Source organism: Gadus chalcogrammus, chromosome 4 (assembly GCF_026213295.1).
Source record: "Gadus chalcogrammus isolate NIFS_2021 chromosome 4, NIFS_Gcha_1.0, whole genome shotgun sequence".
NCBI lineage: Eukaryota > Metazoa > Chordata > Actinopteri > Gadiformes > Gadidae > Gadus > Gadus chalcogrammus.
The window spans coordinates 13,072,630-13,092,021 of NC_079415.1; the positions used below are offsets into that span (position 1 = coordinate 13,072,630).

Here is a 19,392-nt window from a genome sequence, read left to right on the forward strand (position 1 = left end):
GTTTTTCCTTTAATGAACACCATCAATAATGTTAAGTTCCCTGCTTTACTGTGTTTAGAGAGGGTAACCATATTATCAATCCTAGACATGGGCATCAATTAAAATACTTATTTTCCCACCCCTATATATCTCTGGTTTTCACATGACTTTGAATCAAATGTGAAGCAAATGTTTGGCAACGGAACCGCGCTATCTTTTTCCGGAATAGGAGGCGGCTTCTGCATTTGTGGAACAAACTCCCTGCTCTTCACCGCCGAGACAGAACCCGCAGAAAGCAGTCGACACTCGGACGGGTGCGCTTGTTTTATATAAACAGAACAGGCTTGTGGCACAGCGTTTGATTAGGAGGAGGCCCGCACATCCCATTAAAACCCCATTCATCCCCGGCTGCATGTTTGTTTGAAGACACGGAGCAACAGAGAAGGGAGGGGGGGAGGGAGAAAGGAGGGCTGGAGGGGAGGAGGCTGGGAGGGAGAAGGGAGCGAGGGAGGAGGGGGAGAGTGAGGGAGGGAGGAGGGGAGGCTTAGGAGGAAGGAGGGAGGGAAGGGAATGTGTGGAAGGGAGGGAAGGAGGATGGAGGGTGGGAGGGAATGTCGCTGTTGTTTCCATGCCGACTTGTTTGTGTATTGACAGTTCCAACAGATTGCGCCCAGAAGCCCGACGTAGGGCTTGTGTCATTACAGAGCACCAAACCTCAGAGTACACCAAATGTTGGGCTTACGAGCCGCGACTAAATGGTCTGTTAATGGAGCTTTCCAGAAGCATCCATAGCCAGTTGGGTATGACTTCCATAAGCAGCCAAACCCGATCCATCTCTTCTTTACCTCGCAGTATAAATATGATAATACCATCCCACATCTCGCTTCAACAGACACATTGACCAATGACCGTAATATAAAGTACAGAATACAAAAATAATAAGTAGTGCATAGCTTTTATTAGCATGGTTAGCCTAATAGCTCTTTGGTCTTGGATGCTAGCTGCTTGTCGATGTCGATGGCCATGTTGTCCGCCATTTGCTGAAGCTGGAAGGAAAACAGACAGAGAGGAGCGTTCAGTTAGTCATCTGGTCCTGACCTCACTCTCACCCATCCCTAACCCATCTCTGACGCAAACCCATCTCTGACCTTAACCATCCTCTAACCCTAGCCCACCTCTAACCCTATCAATCCCCTAACCCTAACCATCCTCTAACCCAACTCTAACCCCTGCTCCACCTCTGCCTGTTTCTCCAGCAGCCTGATGGTGTCCTCAGAGTGCTCTACCTGTTTCTACAGCAGCCTGATGGTATCCTCAGAGTGCTCTACCTGTTTCTCCAGCAGCCTGATGGTGTCCTCAGAGTGCTCTACCTGTTTCTCCAGCAGCCTGATGGTGTCCTCAGAGTGCTCTACCTGTTTCTACAGCAGCCTGATGGTATCCTCAGAGTGCTCTACCTGTTTCTCCAGCAGCCTGATGGTGTCCTCAGAGTGCTCTACCTGTTTCTCCAGCAGCCTGATGGTGTCCTCAGAGTGCTCTACCTGTTTCTCCAGCAGCCTGATGGTGTCCTCAGAGTGCTCTACCTGTTTCTGAAGCAGCCTGATGGTGTCCTCAGAGTGCTCTACCTGTTTCTCCAGCAGCCTGATGGTGTCCTCAGAGTGCTCTACCTGTTTCTCCAGCAGCCTGATGGTGTCCTCAGAGTGCTCTACCTGTTTCTCCAGCAGCCTGATGGTGTCCTCAGAGTGCTCTACCTGTTTCTCCAGCAGCCTGATGGTGTCCTCAGAGTGCTCCTCCTTGGCCTTCTTGACCTGCGTGACGGCGTTGGAGCGCACCCTCCTCAGGGAGTCCTTGGCCTTGTTGCTCAGCTGCTTGGCCAGCTTGCCCAGGTTCTCCCTGTGCTCCCTCGTCACCCTGGAGCGCCCCAGAGGAGGTAGCAAAGGGGGAGGATTGAGTGGGTGAGAGAGCCTTCTGGTTGGGTGTGGCATAGAGAACCTAGACTAGGATTCCCCTGGATAGCAAGTGTAAGCCCACCAATGTGTTGTCGAAAGCCATAAATCCCGCAACAGGCTAACAAACTGCTGCCTAGCGTCATCCATTCAGACACTGAAGAACAAACACACGTTCAACACCTTTTCGTCCAACTCTAATCACCCTTTGTACTTTTAATGTGGCATTTTAAAGATCTGAAATTAGCCAGTGCCTTTACATTTTCGATTTCATACATTAATTAAGCTTGAAACGATGAATGGGTGTATCACAGACCAGACTGGTAGGCCACCGTGACAACCAGTCTACCCCTCTAAAGGTCAGGGCCCTAAGAGGAGCAGGCAGCCGGCTCAACAACTTTGTTTTCACTTGGCGTCGAGTTAATCACTCGGCAGAAACATACTTCTGCCCGTTTCACTCGTTCTCTCTCCTCCTAATTGGCGTTTCCCCCTCTTATTTTCGCTCTTTCTCGCCTTAGAAACTATTTGCAAACAATCTGCGAGTAGTGTCTATTTACTGCAAACAATACGTCCTAATTACTGATTCCACAGCCAATCAAGGAGCTCGCTCTCTTTGGAAATGCAAATGGCGGCGGGGCGAGTGGCGAGACTGATTGCAGGGGAGAACGCCACGCCTCCGCCAGACGAACACCTGCTGCTCCACGTGCACGGGCAGCCACACGTGCACACGCACACACAAATACCAACACAGACACACACACAAGCGCATGCACACACACGTCACTATGTAACACACCCACACTTACTAACGCACTTGTGAACACAAATGCATGTGCACGAACACACACAGCTCTATGTAGGGAGCTACATAAACACTTATATACCCAACGGATGGACGTCCCAAAACGTCCATGATGGATAACGGCGAGTGTGGTTGTTTAATCAGGCTACGCCAACGGATGAGGGGGGGGGGGGGGGAAGAGAGAGAGAGAGAGAGAGAGAGAGAGAGAGAGAGAGAGAGAGAGAGAGAGAGAGAGAGAGGAGAGAGAGAGAGAGAGAGAGAGAGAGAGAGAGAGAGAGAGAGAGAGAGAGAGAGAGAGAGAGAGAGAGAGAGAGAGAGAGAGAGAGAGAGAGAGAGAGAGAGAGAGAGAGAGAGAGAGAGAGAGAGAGAGAAATTGGACCCAGGAGTCTTCCCATGGCTCTAATAAATCTGTCAATATCAACCAAGAACTTGGAGACACGACGTGGACTTGTATAACATTTAGTAAAGCCACAGCAAATATGGACCTGACAGTTCAGCTAAACACAGAAAGGACAGAGTTAAACAGCACTAAAAAGTGCAGTAATAATGAGACTTGAGCAACAATAGAGGGGAGATGCAGAGAACGAGTACAAGACTACACATGGAAAAAAGAGTGCCGAGGAAGGTTACAGCCCTTGGGTCGATTATTATGTGAATGTGTGTATAATATGCCTTTGTCTCTATATTTGTTGTCTATGTATAATGTTTGTATGTGTATATTTATAATGTGTGTGTCTGTGTTTTTATATATTGTGTGTGTATATGTAATATAAATATTATATGTGTTGGTGTGTATATATCATTTGTGTGTATGTATATATATTATATATAGTGTGTTTGTGTACATATTTATAATGTGTGTATGTGTGACTCACTTGGGAAGAGGCACCTTGATGATGGCTCCGTCCACCTCTGGGTTCAGCTTCATGGAGCTCTCCCTCAGGGCACGAGTGACAGCCACCGTAGCCTAGGGGCGGGCGCACACACACACACACACACACACACACACACACACACACACACACACACACACACACACACACACACACACACACACACACACACACACACACACAAAGTGGATAAGTGCTTGGTTCTCTAAGCCCAGACTGAACGGAAAAGGGCCGAGCCTCATGCAGTCACCGCCAGAGCCCAGCTGCTAACCATTAGAGTGTTGTTGTTTTGTGTGTACGTGTGTTTTGTGTGTAAGTGCACGTGTGTGTATTTGCGTGTGTTTGTGTGTGTGTGGAAAGGGGAAGCCCATGCCATGTGGAAGCGCCTTGGGCCACTGTCAGCGGACTGAGAGGTTGCAGGGAAGACCTGACCATGGATGACCCCCGCCCCCCCCTCCACACACACACACACACACACACACACACACACGTCACTTTGGGCTCATGTTGTGGGAGGAAGACAAGTGAGAAAGTGTATCAATGTGCCATTTCCCGATGACCAGCCAATAAATGATTCGTTATCCATCAGCACAGCTCTGATCTTCTACCTGAAACAATGAGTCGACAGAGTCTGTAACCCTGTTAGTCACTCACACTGTCTGAGGAGGTGAGCCTCCCCTGTCTCAGGGCTGAAGTCACCTGACTCACACTCTGTCTGAGGTCAGTTTAGTCTCTCCTGGTCTCAGGGCTGTCAAGTCATAATCTCCCACGTAAGCAATTTCCAAGCACTTTCTAATAAGTTTCCTACCTCCAAACATTAAGCCAGTGCCAAGGCAATCTAAACACAAATTAGGTGAAAGATGCTGTCTTTATCTTGTCACTATGGCCATGCAGAATGAGCAGAGAATGAGATGGACCTGTTACCATAGGTACACAATTAATAGACTGACAAGTAAGTAGGAAGAATATTGGCCGAATCTCAACTGGTCAAATCACCAGCCGTAAAGTATTAATAACTATATATTTTTGCTCCTGGAATAATATTATTTTCCAGTGATAAATTGGCCTGAGTGACTTTTAATGCTATAAATATGGATTCATCTCTTTCCCCCACCCCCCACTATCTGACCGGAAACATTTGCAGTTGTTTTATACAGGCTGTGTTTAGGAGTAAGGATGAAAACGTTCGCAAACCCTGCCATTATTTAACCCTGCTCACGGGCCAAACTCATTCTGATGAATTCACTTAAAGCCCCTGGACCGGTCCAAGCTCCCCTCGGCCTGGCATTCCACAGAACAAACGTGAGGCCAAAATAAAAACAGATCATTATTTCCTCCAGTCCAGACTTCCTTTCTAGTTCTCCTTGTCAGGTCCAGCAGGCTCGAGCCACTGAGGAAACGGCGGCGGGATTAAAGGAACCTATTTGTGTATATTAATTCACAAGCTCCCATATCTTTTTTCCTTCCCCACAGAATCCTCCAGAACACAGGCCTCCGTCCCTGCCTCTCTTCGGGCTTTGAGCGTGGGCTGATGGATTCAACCTGGAACTATGTTGGATTGTTCTCAGCGTCAAATTCATCACCACCCCTCGGATCTCTCTCCCCTTCTCCCTCCCTTCCTCCTCCTCCTCCTTCTCTCCCCCCCCTCCCTCCTTCCCTCATCTCTCTCCCCCCTCCTCAATCCCGCGTCTCCCCCTCTCTCCTCATGCCCCTCTCCCTCTCTCCTCCTCCTCCCCCTCTTCCTACACCCGCTCTCTCCCTCTCCGCCACCCTCCCCCCTCCTCTCCCTCCATTTTCCTCACTCCTCCTTCTCTCTCCCCCTCTCCCCCCCCAGTGGTTAAGGAGAACCGAGCGCAGTTCTCTGGAAAGGCACAACCAGGCGTGTTCTGGTTAACATGTCCGCGGGGGGAAGAGAAATGATGCTGAAGTTACACATCAAACGCGCACACGTCGCTTCAAAGAGAAACCGAGCCGTGTGGAATTTCTCCGGACGTTTTTGAGTCTGTGTGTGCGCATGAAAAAAAAAAAGATAAGAAAAACAACACGGCTAATAACAACGTGGCGTGTTGGCGCGCGGTCGACACACGTGTGCGTGTTCATCCGCCCACACCAGCCGAGGCCAAATTAAGCCCAACGACGGGGGGAGGTGCTGTTGATGAGTGTGTGGTGGTGGCGGTGGAGACTGGCTGTGATCAACAGTGCTCGTGGAGCCAGTGGTGCTGGTGCTGGTGGTAGTAGTAGTAGTATTGGTAGTAGCAGTAGTCGTGGTAGCCGCTGGTAGCTCCGCTGTAGCTTCCCAGGCCTCCGTTAATGGATGTATGGAAAACAATGGCGAGGGTCTTGGGTTCACGAGGTAATGGATAGGCCTCATTATAAGCCTATTAGAGCAGAGACCTGTGCCGTCCCCTCTGTGTGGGCTACGGGGAACCTATGGCTGAGGTGGTGTGTGTGTGCGTGCGTGCATGCGTGCGTGCGTGCGTGCCTGTCAAGTGAATGTGCAAGTGTGTATGGGTCTGCATGTGGGCTCATCTGTGTGTATGCCATGTGTATGTGTGAAGTGCGTGTGCGTGTGTGTGTATGTGTGTGTGGTCCGTGGCTGGTGTGTGTGTGTGTGCGTGCGTGCGTGGAGCAGGCACTCGGTGAGTCAGGCCTGGCTCAGGTAGCCCACTGGAGTATCGTATGCGGATGCTCTGATAAATTCCCACATTTGCATTATGGTTTGTGAGCATGAAGCAATGAAACGCTACACCACATGAAAGGACCCGGGGACCAGAAACACGTGTCAGGCCTTTGCTTGACAACCTAAAACTAGATATACATACAGTGTGTATGTAATGTCATCTCCCGGCTCATGGGCCGGGGAAGGGGGTCCCGACGTTACACTGAGGGAGATTTCCTCTGGGTTTCATCGGGGGGGGGGAAACGTTTCACACAAGACGTATCACCAGGGGGGCCGGGTGTGATGTGCACAGTGGTAGGCACTCTGCTCGCATTAAACTGTTCATGAGGCATCATCTAAAACGAAGCATGGACGAAAAGAAAGGGAGAGAATAGTGGCACACAAAGGAAATGTAAAAGATCCATCCATCCTGACCAGAGGGTAAGGTGAGGTCATTTCCTTTTCTGTTTCAACTCACACACACATCGGCCTGACTACACACACACACACACACACAAACACACACACACACACACACACCGGCCTCACTAAAGGGGACCTTTCAGATCATCCATCAGATAGCATCTCAGATAAAGTTGCAGAGGGAGAGATGGACGGGGCTTAAAAAATAAACAGATCTCAAAGATAGATTTACTTGAAGACGCGTGAACTTGATCAAATAGACAGATCGTTCCTTCTGATTTATTATGGAGAATTTAGAAAACACAGACAGATGAGAAGGAAAGGAAGGAGTGTGTGCGACTGTGTGTGTACGTGTGCTTGTTCGTGTGTGTAACTGTTCGTGTGTGTGTGTGTTTGTGAGGTAGAGAGAGAGGTGTGTGACTGTACGTTTGTTTGACTGTTCGTGTGTGTGTGTGACGCAGAGAGAGAGAGAGGTTTGTGACTGTTCGTGTGTGTGATAGTTCGGTGTGTGTGTGTGTGTGTGTGTGTGTGTGTGTGTTACCTCTGGGGAGCTGGTCATGTTAACCACTATGAGCTGAGGAGATTTCATGGAGACCTGGCCCAGCTGGTTGAGGGGAAACTTTCCATCTGGGGTGGTCACTACGATGTGGTCCAGAGCCCCTGAAACACACCACCGCGTCCTACGTGTTAACATGAATACAAAGCTGTTCACTTCCTGTTCACACGAATATAAAGGTCAGTTTACTTCATGTTAACATGAAAATAAAGGACAGGTCACTTCATGTTAACATGAATACAACGGACTGTTCACTTCATTCTAATATTGAATATATAAAAGGGAAGGTCGCTTCACGATAACATGAACATAAAAGGACAGTTTATTTCGTAATAACATGAAAATAAAGGACCGCTCATTTGTGTTTGCTAGATAAACACAGTGGCAGCATAAGCAGCGTACTTTTTCTCTACCCCGTTTCCCACTAGCCATGGTCTTCTTGCATTACTACTTACACCGTCTGCATATGTGGTGGTACGTGAAAGGACAATATAGGTGTACACCTTCAGTCCAAAGATGGAACAACTGATCTAATACAGCAGCTCAGACTTCAGACTCAATCAGCATCAGAAGAAAGTCAAGTCCCAAAAATGTAGTCCCACTTTGACTTCCTATCGTATGTGAAACACTGGGACACCGACCCAAACTCTGAGTCACAAAACAAAAGTGGGACGCCATCAAGCCGTCAACGGAGATCATGAATTGGCAGCGTCTCTTCTCCTTGTGGGGAAGCAAAGCAGAAACAACTGCTACCCGAGTACAGGCCCAGGGTCCGCGGGCGGCTGTGGAACAGATCAGCAGACAGGGGACGTCCCGCCGTCACCTGGGAGCGACAGGATGTGAGGTCACTCGCAGACAGGGTGGGTGCAGACAGAGATGACCTCTTATCTTCGGGGAGGGTGGGAGCAGGCAAGTGAGGGAGAGAGAGCGAGAGCGAGAGAGAGCCCCCTAAACCTTTGTACTTCATTCTCATTTGTGCGTACATGTATTCAGTCAGCAGTGTTTTGTAAGTCACTTACGAGGCACTTGGTAGTGAGGCTGAGGAGAATCAAAAGCACACCAAGGATATTGGAGCCACTAGACCCTTGAAGTGCTGCCACCGGGGCCAAGGCAACAACCAGATCTGATTGATGATGCTGCAGCTCTTCAGAGTCTCTGTACTCGTTCCCCGTAAATGAAGAAACAATAATAAAGCAATAATTATTCAACATGAGGAACCATAATTGCTAATATGCCGAGTTTGCTATATACCATGACCTTGGCTTTCAGGAACAATGATTGTAGCTTTTATTCCCTTTGCTCCCCAAACTTCCTGGAATGGAAAATAAGTGGGAAAGACAAAGTGTGGGCCGCCCTTAGAGCACAGACGCCAAATGATTTCCTTTGATTTCATTTCTTCCTCTCTCTTCCGCATCGCTCTCCTTCTCTATTATTTTTTCTCTCTCTTGCGCCGTCCATCTGGATTCCCTCTAAAGCAGTCGTTTCCTTCTTCCTCACCTGTCTTCCATCACACCCCTCCTCCCCCCCCCCCCCCCCCACTTCCCATGTCCTGGTGAAGCCCGGGTGTCGGGGTGGTGTATGTGGTCCATAGGGGGAGGGGAAGTATGCCAGGGTAAACCTCAATAAAAGGTCTCTGCCCGTCTGTGACTCTGAACAGGGTACTTTGACCAGGGGATATAATGAATAGCTGTTCTTTTCCTTGTTTCATCGATTGAACCGCGGCCGGCTGGTCTCTGAGGGGCATGATGGTTCTCCCACTGCCAGCTACTCTCCATACCGGGGACACGCTCAACGTCCCACTGGCTGGAGGCTCTAGACCGGGGGCTGTCTAGACCTCCTGCACCTGAAAGGCAGCCCTGTCTAATGACCAAACACAACTCCTTCTGTGTGTGTACCTGTGACCTTTTGTCTGTCTGCCTACCTACTAATTTTGTGTGTGTGTGTGTGTGTGTGTGTGTGTGTGTGTGTGTGTGTGTGTGTGTGTGTGTGTGTGTGTTGCTCTGTCTCTTTGCCAACCAGTAAAACGTATCTGTACCTGTGACCTTCTATATGTCTACCTGTCGAGTGTGTGCGTTTCAGAGGTTTCAAACTAATCAAACTAATCAAATCCTAATCCTAGCCTATGCATTACCCACGCTTCAATGTAGTTTTTCCCTCTGTGTATGTATTTTTATGTCCCTCTCGTTCTCTTCCCATCTATCTTAGACCCACTTCCCTCACTGTCTCTCTTACTCACCACTTCATCGCTCATATTGTTTGCACGCTTAAGCTATATTTCAGTGTGTGTGCGTGTGTCCATCTGTCTGCCTCTGACATCCTGTCCATCAACCAAAACTACTTTTCTCCGGACGTGTCCGTCTGTGACCTCCCGTCTGTCCATCTGTCCGTCTCCACGTGACCTTATGATCGTCTGCTTCGTGTGGCTGTTATCCGTCTCACCACAGTGTGTCACTGCACATCTGTGCACGCGAGAGACAGAGATACACACACGGGGAGAACCACAAATGCACACAATCGTCTTGAGACAAGAGACAGACTCACTTTCTCCCTCAAAGGGCGATCGTGATCCAGCCGCCGCTGGACACCGACTGAGCATTACATCGACGTGAGCTTTTGAACTCGGGGACGTGTTCCAATTCTATCCAGCCACATGATACCGGCGTAGGCTCCGGCAGCGCCTTCCCTGTCGCGGTTCAAGCGTTGGGATAGCGGCAGCAGACACCCTTAACCTGGGAAGGCACATTAAAGTCCATTAAGGCCACGTCATGGCACAACGAGAGCTGAGGATCTGCTGCTCTGCTGGCTGCGGTCGGCGTGTTCCAGGGGGTAACGGATACGGACGGGGCGAGGGAAACACTATCTATCCTCAAACGGAGAGGGCTGAAGGTCCGCAGACTAGCGCTACGTGTTCCTGGAGAGGGAGATGTGTTGTCATCCAGCAGCGGAGCTTAGCTTGAGCTTACGTCAACGGTGACCCCGGTGTTAAACTACAAACATTGAGCGGCAGTCACAGAGAAAAATATAGTTGTGTGTACTTAGGAAATTTGGCCAAATGCAAATGTCTGTACCATCAAAGAAATACATTTCAACCGGGGACTACTGAGGATGTAAAGGCAGTGGATTTGATTTCAAACATAAAGAGCACTCCTTAGCTTGCTTTGACTAAATAGGGTCTCCATAGCAACAGCTTTAGCGTAGACATCCCAGGAGATTACAGGATACATACTACCATAGTGTAAAAAGGGTGTGCGTGTGTGTCTATGGATCATCATAACACTCTGCTCTTGGCCATTGAGATGTTCTGGTTGGACCAAATCTCAAGCAAACTTACGGAAGCACGCACAAAACACATGGACTACAAAGTATTATCATATGAGGAGTGCACACAAACACACACACACACACACACACACTACACGCAAAGAAAACAATACACATTCACACACAATTGCAGACTTGAACCAACACACACACACAAACACACACGTAATGAGAGCCAGATGATTTGATCATGGAACGAACACACACACACACACACACACACACACACACACACACACACACACACACACACACACACACACACACACACACACCACACACACACACACACACACACACACACACACACACACACACACACACACGTCATTTCATTCCACCACTTCATCCTTTGCAGCCAGTGAGTTTCTGCTGTCAGCCCTAAGTCCTGCTGCCTCCACAGATTACTGCGCAGCTGGACGGACACAAATAAGGGGGGAGAGGAGACGGAGGGCAGGGCAGATGGTGGAATGGGAGAGGGAGGGGTTTGGGTAAAGGAGAACAAGGGGGGGGCGGGGGTTTTGGGGGGGGTATGAGGCAAAAGTGGAAAAGTGAGTAGAACGTGTGTTGTAAAGAGTGCAGGTAGGGGGTGAGGTGAAGCCCACAGAGTGTGGATGGAGAAGTTGTGAAAAGTGAGAAGACCGATTTCTCATTTGGGTCCAGATTCAAATGAATAAAAGGACACGGGACACAGAATGAAAAGAAATTGGAGACCAGATCAATAGATAAAGCAGAAATAAATCAATTGCAGACAGAAAGAACAAGAAGTGGATTTCCCAGATACATGTTGACAAAAGAAATCCGGTGAGGATTTTTTTAAAGCTGCATCCGTCCCATCGTTGCAGTGTTTTTTGGATTATTTAATTACATACCGATTGGAAACAGCAAGGCTTTCGGAACAAACGTGGAAAGGGAAAGTTCGCGCCAGGGGAAACTGAAGACCGAAAATGTAAACTCTAAATCCCCCTGCTGTCCCGTGGGAGCCCCCATTACATATAGCAGGAGGTCGCGACCTGGATGTAGTCGAGGAAGGAGAGGTCAAGCAGAGGTCAAGGTAAAGGTCATTCCGGGGGATGCCCTCTGCTCAGCCCTCAGGCTCTTGGTCAGGTAGATGCAAATGAAGGGGCCCCCGGGGGCCTCGCGCACAAAAAAACATGTCTGGGAGATTACTTTATGCATTGGAGTAAACACGAAAATCCCTGAGAAATGGTGCCATGAAACCAGTTGAAGGGCCTCACAGTTCTGGCCCCATGTGTGTTGAATGATGCCAAAGTCAATAGTGGGTAAATTGGATGCGTATGGCCGCTGACCTGGCAACGCGGCATGTTAACTGAGGTTTCCACCACCATCTCTGAGGAGGCTGAGGCTGAAATGGCTACGAGCCAGTCTCCTCGTGCCACCATGTTTTCATTAAAGAACAGATTACTGTCCGATCATTGACCGTCAGACAGATTATTAGAAACACAACATAAGAAGTAACAAATAAACATGTTATTTATCTCATGTGTTTTATTTCAGAATTCATCTTTTTGAATTGTATTTGTTTTGAAATATGTCGAACAATAAAAGTAGTAATAGTACCACAGTGAACCTACATCATATTGGTTTCATCGATTTGAACGCAGGAAACCAGAGCGAACAAGAAGACCGAAAACATCCAGAGAGCAACCCCCAAACTGTCCGTGCTTACCCCTGGGCCAGGCCTCTCATTGGGCCTCCTTGGCCAGGGGCGCCCCCCTCCACATGACTCAATACTGATCCCTGCCATGGATCATGCTAGCCTGCTTCAGCAATGAGATCTCCTACACTACAACGTTCACCACAAAAGCCTCAAACACATCGAAACATCTAAGGACACTCTAAGAACTGGACTCTGCTGCAGCACCTGTTTGGGTCAACTGATCCTATTGTACTGTTCAGTGTTCCTGCCAAGGCGAATAAGCTGGAGAACCAAAGAAAATTGTCAATGCTGAATCCGAGACCGGGGGGTTTACCCCCGCTTTAAGTCTTTGTGTTGTGTGTATGCAAGTTATTACCAAAAAGATGCACAGTCTCATGGGGCCCAGCTGTTTCCGAGACAATAAATGTGCAAGAAGAAAACGAGAGGCAAGGATATGGGGGAGGGAGGGATGGAAAGGAAAGGAAGAGCAATGAGGGGAAAGGGAATTGATGAGCTATGGCTGACTCATGGGCTATCTACCTGGCGACGTTCGAATGCTGAGGCTCCGCGTGAAGTCATCCTTCAGGGTGTTGAGCACGGCCGTCATGTCCCCCTTCACCTCGTCCAGATCGATGATGTCTTCCACCAGCGCAGAGTTAATGTTCACTTTGGCCGCCTGACCCTTCCCCTTGGCTTGGATCGGGCCGGAGGGGAACGAGAACAAAGAGAAAAACAAGAAAATAACAAAGGGTGTCTATGGCTGGGGAGAGGGAGAGGGAGAGATAGAGGTAGTAAGATAGAGAGGTATACATAAATAGAGAGAGAGACATATATATGGATGGGTAAATAGAAATAGAGATGGATTAGATAGATGGATAGAAATAGAGAGATTAGATAGATAGATAGATGATAGAAATAGAGAAAGATTAGATAGAAATAGAGAGAGATTAGATAGATAGAGATTAGATAGATAGAGATTAGATAGATAGAGATTAGATAGATAGAGATTAGATAGAAATAGAGAGAGATTAGATAGATAGAACAGACAGACAGACAGACAGACAGACAGACAGACAGACAGACAGACAGACAGACAGACAGACAGACAGCAGACAGACAGACAGGACAGACAGACAGACAGACAGGACAGACAGACAGACAGACAGACAGACAGACAGACAGACAGACAGACAGACAGACAGACAGGACAGACAGAAAGACAGACAGACAGACAGACAGACAGACAGACAGACAGACAGACAGACAGACAGACAGACAGACAGACAGACAGACAGGACAGGACAGACAGACAGACAGACAGACAGACAGGACAGACAGACAGACAGACAGACAGGACAGACAGACAGACAGACAGACAGACAGACAGACAGACGACAGACAGACAGACAGACAGACAGACAGACAGACAGACAGACAGACAGACAGACAGACAGACAGACAGGACAGACAGACAGGACAGACAGACAGACAGACAGACAGAAGACAGACAGACAGACAGACAGACAGACAGACAGACAGACAGACAGACAGACAGACAGACAGACAGACAGACAGACAGGACAGACAGACAGACAGACAGACCGACAGACAGGACAGACAGACAGACAGACAGGACAGACAGACAGACCAGGACAGACAGACAGGACAGACAGACAGACAGGACAGACAGACCGACAGACAGACAGACAGACAGAAGACAGACAGACAGACAGACAGACAGACAGACAGACGACAGACAGACAGACAGACAGACAGACAGACAGACAGACAGACAGACAGACAGACAGACAGACAGACAGACAGACAGCCAGACAGACAGACAGACAGACAGACAGACAGGACAGCCAGACAGACAGACAGACAGACAGACAGACAGACAGACAGGACAGACAGACAGACAGACAGACAGACAGACAGACAGACAGACAGACAGACAGACAGACAGACAGACAGAGCAGACAGACAGGACAGACAGACAGACAGACAGACAGACAGACAGACAGACAGACAGACAGACAGACAGACAGACAGACAAGACAAGACAAGACAGACAAGACAGACAAGACAGACAGACAGACAGAACAGACAGACAGACAGACAGACAGACGAAGACAGACAGACAGACAGACAGACAGACAGACAGACAGACAGACAGACAGACAGACAGACAGACAGACAGACAGACAGACAGACAGACAGACAGACAGACAGACAGACAATCTCCGGCTTCCCTGCTTGTTCTGGGTGTGCTACATTAAAAGCAAAACAAGCCTGTACTCTACATGACATACTGGTACTCAGCTCTGAGATATGAGACGTTGTACCTTTTTAAATCTCATCTCACAAAGATGCTAGATGCTAGGGCTCTACTGTGGAGTACCGCCGTCTCCAGCCTCTTGAAAGCTCTTTCATGGAGGGGGGGGGGGCAATCTCAGGACAGGACCACTGGAGATAAAACGCCCAGCCTCTACTCAGCCTCAGACACTGCTGCTCGAGAGCCAACAGCAGCCCCCTGCCCCATAGTAAATGGTAGCATACAGCCCCCCGCTCCCATGACATGTGCTGCGTATGAAACACATTGAATATCTTATCTACTCTGTAACCAATCGCCTGAGTCAGTAGCAATTACCTTTACCGCAAAGCCCGGATTTAGGAGAGTATTACATAGTGTACATGAGTAACAGGAAGTATCTAGACAAGCATCTTTAGCGGAGATTACATTTAAAAGGAAATAATTGCCTCTGGCCCTGAAAAACAGTATGTGAAGGGTTGGAACGCACCTTTGGCCTTCTTGGTGGCGTAGAACCGTGCAAAGGTGGGAGTCAGCTGGGGGTTCTGGTGTGTGAGGAGTGGGGTCGTGACCCGGGCCGTGGTCAGGACCCTGGGACAGCTGAGCTGCCGCACCAGGGCATGGCCCAACACGGGCCGCAGCAGGCACACAAGACTCAGAGCCATACCTGGGGAGGACCTGGAAGAATGGAGAGAAACACAGGAGTGAGGGTCATCATGGAAGTATGGATTATGTGCAGGGACACGAACTGTTCAAAAATAAAATGCAATACTTGCAGTGACCTATGTCTACCAGTAGGGGGTATGCCAGCTGTTTTGTTTGCATTGTTAGCCTCAGCATCCATCACACAGTCTTTAAAAAGATGTATTGCAAGCATCTGCTAAGGTTAAGACCTCTTCCATGTGTACTTTGTGACAACAACAGCAACAGGGGCATTTCAATAAAGGATCTAAAAGAAATAAGCTCTTTTGAATTGTATTACACCTCTTTAAAAGCCAATAAGTTCTACCACTTGAATGAAATATAGCTTAAGTGCGCATACAATATGAGCGATTGAAGTAGCGAGTAAGAAAGACGCAGAGGGAGGGATGAGGGTCTAAGAGAGAGGGGGAGAGAACAAGAGGGACATAAATATACCTAAAATAGAGAAAAACTGCAGCAAAGTGTAGATAATGGGGTAAGGTTATGGTTATGATTTGATTGAAATCTCTGACGAACACACACACACACACCCACACCCCTAACCCTGAATAGATGTATCTTATACAACCCAATTACCCCTTATATATGTATCGTATACAACCCACAAATACCTAATAGGTGCATCTTATATAACCCACTAACCCCTAATATACATACTTTATACAACCCACTAAACCCTAATATACATGCCTTATAAACCCCACTAACCCATAATAGATGTACCTTATACAACCCACCAACCCCTAATAGGTGTATCCCACACAACCTACTAACCCATAATAGATGCACCTTATACAATGGGTGCTCGGTCATTCAGCTGTTCAGCACCCAGGCTCTGGAACTCCCTCCCCCCACACATAAAACAGTCAGACACCATTACAACCTTCAATCACAACTCAAAACTCACCTGTTCAAACTCGCACACAACGTCTAACTGCTCACTGTTTTGATTGTTTTTTTTTGTTTTTTTTTGTCTTGTTTTTGTTTATTTCTTTCTTATTGCTTAGTTTATATTTTTTCCACATGTCGTGTTTTTAAAAAATTATGAGACTATATGCTCGTAAGGTGACCTTGGGTGTCTTGAAAGGCGCTCTAAATTAAATGTATTATTATTATTATTATTTTATACAACCCACTAACCCCTAATAGGTGTATCCCACACAACCTACTAACCCATAATAGATGTACCTTATACAACCCACTAACACTAACCCTCAATAGGTGTATCCCACACAACCTACTAACACATAATAGATGCACCTTATACAACCTACTAACCCCTAATAGGTGTATCCCATACAACCTACTAACACATAATAGATGCACCTTATACAACTCACTAACCCTCAATAGGTGTGTCTTCCCAGAGGGGGGGCGGGGCCTCCAATCTGACAGTCCTCAGCTCCCAGAGACAGCTCCTTCTATTCACCGCCTCACAGTCCTCTCTCAGCGCTCCGCTCAAGCCCTGCTCCCCGCTACTGAACCCTGGCCGACGCGCATGCACGTGCACATCCAGTCACGCCCCTCCTCTTCACAGACACACAGCGGAACCGCCGCCTTTCAGCGGCGGTGGGTGCGAACGGCAGGCGGTGAAATAGTGTACACAGATATCCAACATTACACCTCCATTGTACGCAGTGTGTTTATGCTCTTAAAAGAAATTGCACGCGAGAAGCAGACGTTTGATGTGGGACTGAGTGAGTTCACCGACAGAAAGCCACACACATCGATTTATATCTGTTTGTTTGTTCTGCGTGTGTTTTTCTACCTTCTCCGAGTCATAATACAGTGTAGTGGGATCAAACCTGTATCCCAGGCTGGCGTGTTTGTTTGGGCCAGTGATACCCAAAGCCTCGTCCTAGCTTCAATAGGAACACCATCTACTGATAGACTGTGTCAATAAATACTCTTATCAATGCCCATATCCAACAGCTTTTCTGTCACTTAAATATAAATAAACATCCTTTCCTCTCCCCTGATTCTTATCAAAACTGCATTCCCTACAAACTCTACAGCTGCGTAAACACCATGCATAATCTAGACACAAATCAGCAGCAGTCACTCTGTTCCGACAGCATTATTGTGCTTGAAAGATATCAATTTACAGCTCGGAAATTCAGTTCAAAGGCTGACATGCAGAATGCTTAAGTATCCTTAATCAAAAAGGAAGGCTATTTTGCATGAGCTGGCGCTTCTCGAGCCACATTGACGATTAATTAATTGTTAAATTAAGTGGCAGTGGGGGGATTGTGTGTAGATAAAACAGATTCTTAATACCCATTTAGCCTTTTACTTTTTAGTATATTTACTCATGTTTATTATACTCTGAAGATAATATCAGAGATACGGCCACACTCTAAAAGAATAGTATCTCACATAGGAAGCGGGCAGGTTTCCTGGCAGGCTTCTCTGACGTGTCATACTATGGGCATAAGATAGGGAGCAGGTATGAGACGCTGACTGATGTCTCTTTACGGAGGAAGCCAAGCAGGGTACCTCTACAACAGGTGTTCACACACTTGACACTACAGCCTCGTATCCTGTACAGCTGCGGACACACCCTCTCCTGATGGCTGGGTTGCTGGGGGCCCGCATGGGAGGTCTCTTCAGTCAGCCAGAGATATGGGATATGGTTCTGAGCCTTCTGTTTCTCTTTAAGCCACAGATATGTGATCATATCAGTAAAGGTTATTCTGAGCCAAAATAAGCTGTAAGAGTAAAAAGCATTCCAGTCATTCTTGAATGTACACCAAAGAATGACTGATACACAAAACATGCACCGGACAATGCTGGGACTGGAGCTCAACTTTAATTTGAAAACGTTAGCGACACGGATATTAACTACTTTTCATTTTGTGTTGGTGAGAACGCATGTGTTGCTGTTTTTCTGTTATCTGCAGGTGTCAGTTCACGAAGGTCGTGGACATCTTCAGTGATTTAAAGAAATACAAACGCAGACCAAATTAACAACTGAACGGTGAAGGAATAACTGAATGAAGAACAGTTCATATGTTTATAGAAATCCAAAACATGCACTTACTTTATGGAAAATACCTTCACAGACGCATGGCAGAAGGAAAATAATTGTATATCTAACGTGAGTGAGGACCTATTACCGTCATCATCCCGCGACGGGCTGTGAGTCGCCGCCTGTGTCGTTACTCTGACTCCGCCTGGGGGGGGCGGTGTTTAGAAATGTACGATACAAGTTCATGGAAACAGCGATGAGCAGTCTGCACAGGAAAAGTACAGTGACATGAATCGAGGGCACCTCCTAATTCATAAAGGCTTTAAACAAAGACGACACAAGGTATGCGACATTGTTGTTATGCTTTCATGTTGACTTTCTGAAACCACAAGAAAAAATATATATTGATCATTTAAAAATATATATGAATATGCATAAAAATAAAAGACAAATATTTATTTAGGAATACATAGATTTTAGATACATTATTTGAACTTTCCATAAATTTTAACTAAATAATAAATTTCACCAAAAAAGCGGTCTTCTATCTTATCTTACCATTACTTACTAACAGACACATTTGCTAGTTTATTGTTCTCGGTGACTCGTGCACACATGCATTTATTGTTTACTCTGCACGCAAAATGGTAGCCGCACAACATTTAAGGATAATGTTGTCGACACAAAATGTAGTGACTAAAAATGATTTAACTGACTAATGCTTTAACTGACTAAAATGACAAATACTTTGGTTAGTTGAAAATACAAAACATATTTATTTTTCAGAAAGTGTCCTTCACCCTAGCTAAACAATAATTGTTCGCATTCAAATGTGCTCTTCACATTTAGAATGTAGAATTCAAACGTGTCTATCTGGAGTTTACACATAGTATAATTATGGCAATGGAAATAAAGGCAGATGTGACATTGCATGGACTATATAAACACTAAGTAAACACAAATAAACAAAAATAAATGTTCTTGGGATACATTGAATCTATACAGTTATGTTCCCAGTTTCCAATCTGACATCAGAATCTGATCTCTAACTCATAAATTCTAAAATAACAAGCGGGAAGCAACCCCACGCATAAGAGCAGGAGGACCCAGTGTCCGACTGTAGAGGCCGTAATAAGATGAGTTCAGACTGGAGCGAGGGGGGAAAGAACAGCCAA

The 19,392-nt window shown here is 47.1% G+C and overlaps 1 protein-coding gene across 3 annotated transcripts; it reads right to left on the reverse strand.

Moving 5' to 3' along the window:
• Nucleotides 1–915: 915 nt before the first annotated feature.
• Nucleotides 916–18,426, reverse strand: mrrf (mitochondrial ribosome recycling factor). Of its 3 annotated transcripts, none has more exons than XM_056589522.1 (8): nucleotides 18,290–18,356; nucleotides 17,746–17,957; nucleotides 15,038–15,225; nucleotides 12,777–12,929; nucleotides 7,241–7,359; nucleotides 3,600–3,691; nucleotides 1,728–1,887; nucleotides 916–1,025 (listed from the first exon to the last, which is right to left on the reverse strand). In XM_056589522.1, exons 3-8 carry the CDS (start codon nucleotides 15,210–15,212, stop codon nucleotides 948–950), a joined length of 777 nt encoding a protein of 258 aa, XP_056445497.1. In that variant the 5' UTR covers nucleotides 15,213–15,225; nucleotides 17,746–17,957; nucleotides 18,290–18,356; the 3' UTR covers nucleotides 916–947. The 3 variants fall into 3 exon arrangements, with proteins under 3 accessions (XP_056445497.1, XP_056445498.1, XP_056445499.1); XM_056589523.1 differs by having other exon boundaries at nucleotides 17,746–17,901; nucleotides 18,290–18,351; XM_056589524.1 differs by lacking the exon at nucleotides 17,746–17,957 and having other exon boundaries at nucleotides 18,290–18,426.
• Nucleotides 18,427–19,392: the final 966 nt, after the last annotated feature.

Excerpts from the sequence above, each read along its gene's own strand:
- mrrf (XM_056589524.1), bottom strand. The coding sequence starts at position 15,212 with ATGGCTCTGAGTCTTGTGTGCCTGCTGCGGCCCGTGTTGGGCCATGCC. Across the intron at positions 7,360-12,776 it reads CAGCATTCGAACGTCGCCAG|GGGCTCTGGACCACATCGTA; the intron begins GTAGATAGCCCA and ends GGTGTGTTTCAG. Across the intron at positions 1,888-3,599 it reads ATCAAGGTGCCTCTTCCCAA|GGTGACGAGGGAGCACAGGG; the intron begins GTGAGTCACACA and ends GGGGCGCTCCAG.